This window comes from Rhipicephalus microplus, chromosome 4, assembly GCF_043290135.1.
Source record: "Rhipicephalus microplus isolate Deutch F79 chromosome 4, USDA_Rmic, whole genome shotgun sequence".
Taxonomy (NCBI): domain Eukaryota; kingdom Metazoa; phylum Arthropoda; class Arachnida; order Ixodida; family Ixodidae; genus Rhipicephalus; species Rhipicephalus microplus.
The window spans coordinates 168,957,252-168,964,704 of NC_134703.1; the positions used below are offsets into that span (position 1 = coordinate 168,957,252).

At 45.3% G+C, this 7,453-nt stretch overlaps 1 protein-coding gene across 1 annotated transcript in view; it reads left to right on the forward strand.

The window, feature by feature from the left end:
- Positions 1 to 7,201, forward strand: part of LOC142814448 (uncharacterized) — a 35,468-nt gene extending 28,267 nt beyond the window's left edge. The window contains exons 2-4 of the mRNA XM_075893206.1: positions 5,315 to 5,629; positions 6,996 to 7,088; positions 7,196 to 7,201. Of these exons, the coding sequence (XP_075749321.1) occupies positions 5,315 to 5,629; positions 6,996 to 7,088; positions 7,196 to 7,201 (414 nt within the window). The remainder of the gene's footprint in view (positions 1 to 5,314; positions 5,630 to 6,995; positions 7,089 to 7,195) is intronic.
- Positions 7,202 to 7,453: the final 252 nt, after the last annotated feature.

Sequence of the window (7,453 nt, forward strand, 5' to 3'; positions counted from 1 at the left end):
CTTGAGATCAATGTCCATATCAGTGCGAGATGAGCTCACCGGAAGCGAACGCGTCGTTGACTGTAGGGCACTCTTTATTGAGTCCTCTAGGTTGAAAGGTGAGGCGCCAACATAGTCTTCCATGATTAACTTGTATTTTTTCCAATCGGTGCACTGGACGGCTCTGGAGGACTTGAGACTTGGAAAGCCGTCAATCTTCAGGTATGTTGGGATGTGGTCACTACCCCTTGTTTCCAAGTCTGAAAACTAGTGCCTTCTGCTGGCGAACGAGCGTGAGACGAAAGTGAGGTCCAGGCAACTGCTATAAGCCGATCCACGCAGATAAGTAGGGCTGCCGTCATTCACGAGGATAAGTTCACATTCAGAAGCGAAAGACACTAACTGTCTACCTCTAGAGTTGACCCTGGAGCTTCCCCATAAGTAGTGGGGGGCATTGAAGTCACCAGTTATCACCCATGGCTGGAGAGTTGAATTCAAAATTCCGCGCAAGCGCTCTCGGTCTAGATGACTTGATGGATGTAAGTAGGCTCCGATGATGGTGAATGTGGTCTTCTTGTTTTTTACTTGTAGGCAAACGTACTGGTTTTCTTCGTCAGGGGGTACACGGTGATGAACATAAGTTAAGTCGCGCCGTATGAACACAGCGACCTTGCTGCGATCTCCATGGGTAGAAGACATGAAACACTGATATCCCGACAGTCTCATCTGGGCTGACAGGTTCGGTTCACAAATCACAATTATGGAGAATTGGTTCGTGAATACATATTGCCGGAACTCGGACATACGCGCCCTAAGTCCTCTGGCATTCCACTGAAGGACAGATGCGTTCTTGACCTCCTCGCGAAAGGATAACATGTTGCGGGCCATCGTTTTACCTTAGAGCTGCAAGCACCGGACTCAAAGTGTCCAGCACTTGGAGTGCGCTCTGCGCTGATGGGGTGTTCATGTTGCTTAGGAGCATGCGCATTGCGCTCATAAGGATCTGCAACATGTTGATGACCTGGCGATCCTCAGTTGTCTTTTCATCAGTGGTTCGTGATGGCATCGAGGTTAGCGGGGATCGATGCACCTCTGAAACAAGCTGTGTTCGTGGAAGTGATGGCCACTCTTCACGATGTTGGAGTCTTGACCCTGATTCTGTTTTCGGTGTATCCGTCTTCGCAGAGCTTGACGATGGGGGGCCAGTTCTTCTTGCTTGCAATGACGGGTCTCTATCGGCAGATGCCACGTTGCGTGATGATCTTCTGTGGTGACGCCGACGTCGCCTGACAGTAGCAGCGGCTTCTCTGAGCGTTGAATTGTCGCGCACCATGCGTTTCAGCACCGCGCGTTCATTTCTTACTCATGGGCAATCTTTAGACGACGCTTTATGAGCGCCGTGGCAGTTGGAGCATTTGAACACAATTGCGTGGCAGGTGTCTTCTGAATGAGGTTCGGCACACCGCGGGCACACGACATTGCTGGTACATACTCCTTTGACATGTCACATCTTGAAGCATTTGAAGCATTGTAGGGGCTTCGGTATGTATGGACGGACCTGATGGCGAACGTGGCCAACTTTGACGTGTGGGGGAAGACTGTCTCCCTCAAAAACAATCTTCAGGCATCGTGACTGACCAAGCCTTGTGATGTGCTTGATGAGGATGTCGTCTGTAGTTGGCTTTATCAAGATTGGGAAATCGTCAGCGGGAATGGGAATGTCCCCGTCATAAATGACGCCAACACTGCCCTTACATTCAGTGGGGATCACTGATTTAACTGTGACTCTGTCGATTTCCGAGATGTTCTGTAGGCTTTGCAGCGCACTACGGTGTAGAACATCAACTGCCAGAATATTCTTCCGTGAGTTGATCCTGACGTCTTTAATTTCATTTGGAGCGAGTCCTTCGAGGTATGCAGAGAGGACTTGCCTGTTAAGCCGCCATAGGTTGGCTGAAGAGTCCACAGCCATGAAGAGTATAGGGTGTGGCCAACGCTGCGGGGTAGCCTGCACGGTGGATATACTCGTCGTCGACGATGTTCGTAGCAGTCTTTTTTTTCATTGCGGCTCATGACGACTGTGTAGTCGTCATCCGATGACTCGAAACCGTCGGAATAGAGCTCCGTTGCCTCGCTGTCTGTGCCACTCGAGGTGGTCCCACGTTTCCTAGCTGCTGCCAGACGTAGCGGTTGTCCACCTCGAAAATCCTGAGAGGCTTCTTCATCCATTCTCGCAAGGAGGGAGCAGCAGCTCCCAGAGTTTGCGGTAAAACAAATAGAAAATTTGAGACAAGGGTACAAGCGTTCTATGAAATAGACACTTCGTCCGGTGAGGTGTTGAGTACCAAGCATTCTGTCGGGGCAATGCTGCCTGTTCACAAGGACACGATTGCCCTCTTCGATTCGCAGTATACCAAGCTTTTGTAGTCTATCTCGAGTGCAAGGTCGATGGACGCTTGATCAGCTACCTCATCACTGTCGATGCGGTCCGTGCACGTGTTGATGACCACACCTATGCTACAGCGCATTGCACTTCGTGTGACAGCACCAGATTAGTTTTTCATTTTTTTAGTCTAATTTCTGAATATTGAATCTACTTGAAATACAACGCTTTCTCCGTATTGCATGTTAGAATCAATATTAATGAGAAGTAACTCACATTAAGGCCAGGGAAAGTTTAGGGAATGTTATTTCAATATAATTGTATTGTGAATCGGAAAAAAGAAAAGTAGATGAAAAGACAACTTGCCACCGGCATAATGCAAACCTGCGCCCTTCGAATAACGCGTCCGGTGCTCTACCACTGAGCTACGGTGGCGGTCATCACGTGGTTACCATTATGGGGCATATAAAGACATTTAAACGTGAAAACACCATCCAGCGTCACTTGTTGCAATCATTGCGAGTGTCGAACACTCTTGCCTGTTTGGCCTCACGTTGTACACGATCTTAATACGTCATCTTGACGCATATATATACCCTATTAGGTGAACGGGAGTATGACCGCGCCACCGTAGCTCTGTGGGTGAGTACTGAAAGCGTTATTCGAAGATCGCAGGTTTGGATCCTGCCAGTGGCAAGTTATTTCATCCACTATTATTTCTCCACATTCGCTTTACAATTACTTCTGATAACATCCCCTATACTGTCCCAGGAATTATTGAGTGCTAGTTCTCATTAATATTGTGCCTAACAAAGAAAACGAGCCCTTGAATTTACACTGTTCTCCTTGCACATCAGGATATATTTTTTTTCTCGGGTGACACGTCTGGACATTTCACAGCAGAAACATCATCACTATACAAACACACCTTGATTCTTATGTGCAGCACGATTCACTGTTAAATAGAACACTCTAATGAATATAACCGACAGAGCTGGCCCTCCAACAACAATCAGATAAAAAAAAACAACCTTCATGCAGGTGAATATTCTGCCAAAACGAGTCGGAAGTCTTAATTACTGGTATTCTATGCAAATCAGATCCATTAAGATTCTGTAAGGTAGAGAAATCTAAGGATGCTTTGAAGGCAGGTGTTTCCTTTAACAGTGGACACGTCAGTACATCGTCCTAACCAACAGAACAAGTTACAAGTACTTCACTATCACTCACGATCTCCGCTGTTCTCACTTAAATAACTTATAGCCGTTCATAAACGCAAATGAGCTGTAAAGCTGTGTTAACTATATTTAATGGTTCAGGGATGTACAACTAATGGAGCGAAAAAAATTGGGCACAATGCGTGGCAGCAAGATTGGGGCGTGTAGAAACGGGACACTCGATCATCTGAAATCAAGGAATGGGTTCTTGACTTTGAGCCCATAGCAACATTAGAAACCACCGTGGAGGGCAAACAAGTTGACCAGGGTTGTCCAGAAGATTGGTGAAGCCGTCGGCAAATCCATGAACGAAGACGACATAAAATTTGCCATCACCTGATTGCTAAGCATGGATATTGCGCTGTATTGTTGTGCAATTCAAAAGCCGGTCTAAGCGCGACACAGTACAAAAAGAGGCGTGAAAGTTGCGCTTAACGACAGCTGATATGGATAGCCCTGGGAGCGCTTTTGAATACGTAAATGAGTACCTATGCCGGTAGTGGAAAGCACTACGGGGGTGGACCGTTGCCCGCGAGAAGCAAGCCTATTGGCAATGTGCCTGGTCGAGAGGCTACAAGATTTTAGGGCGAAAGGATTAGAGGTCGAAGGTGCTTCTGAAAACAAGCCAGAGCTATCTGAAAACACCGCCTGAAATTGTGCCGTTTCATCTTCCAGCGAACAAAGAAAATAATCTAGAAGGAAAGCAGGGAATAACCAGAATGGCTGCAGATTGCTGAACGCTATACAAGTTGAGTCTTGCCACCTGGTAGAAAGCAAACTTTTGCTTTCTTTACAGAAACACTCAGTCAGCTAAACATGAGACCGGTGAGGTAGCTGCGCTGCTTGAATATTTAAAATTTTCCTTTGACTTTGTTATGGTTACTGAAATGTAGCATCAGCAAGAATTTCAAAATATTCTTGTACAAAGCTATGCTGCTGACGTCTTGAACTGCAGTGATAAATGAGGTGGTGAGATTTGCATATTAGTCAAAGCTTTTTTCTGAGCTTTTTGAGGATTACGAGATTATCAGTGTGAAACGTTCTACGGGTATCCCTGCTCTAGCATACCCCTCCTCTACAAGTGCAACGTGTCCACGTTTTTTAAAAAAGAAGATTGCGGGAAAAACGTTGACGACAGAGATAAGGACAGCACAAGCGCATACTAAGAACTGCACCATTTCTTGTTTATGAAATGCCAACTCACAGAACAGACTATTAGTTGGTCCCCGTTATGTCTATACAATTTTCTTCTATATATCAATGGAAATGATTACTACCTTGCCGTCGGTGCTGGCCTGAACAATGCTATGCTAACTACCGTACAGTGTTTTGAGCTTTGCGATATCATGGAATAAAACGCATTCACAAATGTTAGAAAACGATGCATTCGATCTCATCCCCACTCCTGCCCACTTCTTGAAATCAAACTAACAAATAGCACAAGTACACTTGTTTGCTCGGGTGTTTTTAGGACACATATTAGTGACCGCCTAATCTGTTTACTTTATGTAGTTTCAGAATAAATTGCAGCTTAGGTACGAAAATGCGGTACATATGGCCTAGCACAGTGATGACGAAATATATATGGAAAATAAATTGGGACGCCGCTTTTTGTAAAACTGACGCTGTAACGGCTTATAATATTTTCAGGCAAAGCTTTTAAGCTTTGCCTGAAAATGGGCACGGCGGACCCGGCGCAACCATGGCACTTACGTCTATGTTCTGCCTCATGCAGGGCATTCTCGGATTAGCCATATTGCCAACAGCCGGCCGTCTGCGCATCAGCAAACTGTGTATCAGCGATGCGGACCAACGGATGCCAATGCGTCATCGCATGGAGCCATTATCACTGAATGACACGGCAAGCACGACAGCGCAATTTACTGCGCACAGCACAGGAGACCGCCTATGGGTAGCTACCAGTGCACAGCGCAGAGCCACTTCATCGCTGGACATCGCTATGAAAGGATCACCGCAAGCCTTCGACCCTCGTGGACACTGCGGACCCGGCGCGACCATGGCACTTACGTCTATGTTCTGCCTCATGCAGGTTAGTTCCAACGTGGGTTCGTTTCGCAGTGATTATCGCTGTATTTTGGTCTAGCCGTGCCCTCGGCGTTGTCGGAATATAGCATTTGAGTGTTTTCGTGCTTGTCGGCTGATTTTATGCGGTGACGTGGAAACAAACCCTGGCCCCACCCAGAAAGAACTGTATGAAGAAGTGCTCAACGGCCAAACGAAAATTCACGATGATGTGCTTGAACTAAAGAAACAGTTTATTGAATTGAAAAATATGGTACATGATTTCATTACGGCACAAAAGGATTCACAAGAACGCAGCATTCCCAGTGGAAAGGTGGGAAATACGTTACAATCGCTGGAACGTATTGTAAGCTTTCAAAACAAAAAGCTTACCGACCTCGAAGACCGTTCCAGACGGTCGAATCTGATTATTCACGGTATTCCCGAGTGCCCTAATGAAACTGATGCAACCCTGAGGGAAAAAGTTGTTAAGGAAATATTCACAGAAAAGCTTGGTGTGAAACGTGATTCCATCGGACGCATACACCGACCAGGAAAACAAACTGGTAAAAGGCCTATCATCCTCCACGTTCAAAAATTTAATGAAATGAAAGTAATATTAGAAAATGCCAAAAAACTGAAAGGATCAACGGTATCTATTCAGAATGATTATTCGCCGTTGACACTTAAAAAACGAAAAATGCTGTGGGACAGTGCTAAGAACGACAAGCGACAAGGGAAAAAAGTATTCTTAGTACACGACAGGCTTATAGTAGATAAGGATACGTTTTATTGGGATGAATTGCAAAACAGGCGAGTAAAATCAGGAGACCGTCAATCTTCCAAGCCGCACTCGTGACCTATTTCAGCACTATGTAACAAACAGTTAAGGCTACCAAATATTAATACCGGAAGCATTGTGAAAAAAACTGAAGCGTTCGAAGTGCGGCTGCTGCAACATGATCCACATATTACGGTTGTTACCGAGACTTGGCTATACACGAGCATTTGCCTAATGACGACGTCTTCCCCCATTCTATACAGTTTTTCGTAAAGACAGACGCACTAGGGGAGGAGAGGTGGCTATATTGGTAAAACAGTGTATCGATGCTGTTTTGTTAGATGATCTTGCTGACATAGAATGCTTATGTATTAGGGCTACATGCTGGGGTCATTGTCTCGTTGTAATTGGGTTATACAGACCCCCAGACGTTACTCCAGAATACCTTAGCACACTGAAAAATTACATGGCCAAATTTGAGAGTAAAAAGGTCTTACTGATTGGTGACCTGAACCTACCTGAAGTAGACTGGGAGCGCCTTGACGCCGGCATTAACACTTCAAAACATGTTGACATAGTGCTTGACATCATGCTTATACATGACCTATTGCAGGTAGTTCAGGTACCTACGCGCGTACAGAGGGATTCCCCCTCAATATTAGATCTTGTGTTTCTGAACCGCAAGTTCTCCGAATATACAGTAGAGGTAGGGCAAGGTCTTTCTGATCATAGCTATGTCTTCACTTCCTTTCCTCTTGTTCCACTAACTGGCCATAAAACCCCGGTATTTCGCTGCTTTAAAAACTTTTCCAGGGCTAATGATGCAAATATAATTGAACACCTAGAAACATGCCTTACAAATTTTGATGACGTAAATGTTAGCGTGATTTGGACACGATTCAAACAAATGTGTCATTTTTGTTTCGATAATTTTGTGCCTTCCAAGCACAAAAAAGTTAACAAACAAACACCATGGATAAATCGCAACATCATTCATATGAAGCGCAAAGTTAAGCGATTGAAAAAAAGGCGGGCAACGGCTGATTTGAGACATGATGCGCACAACAGTCT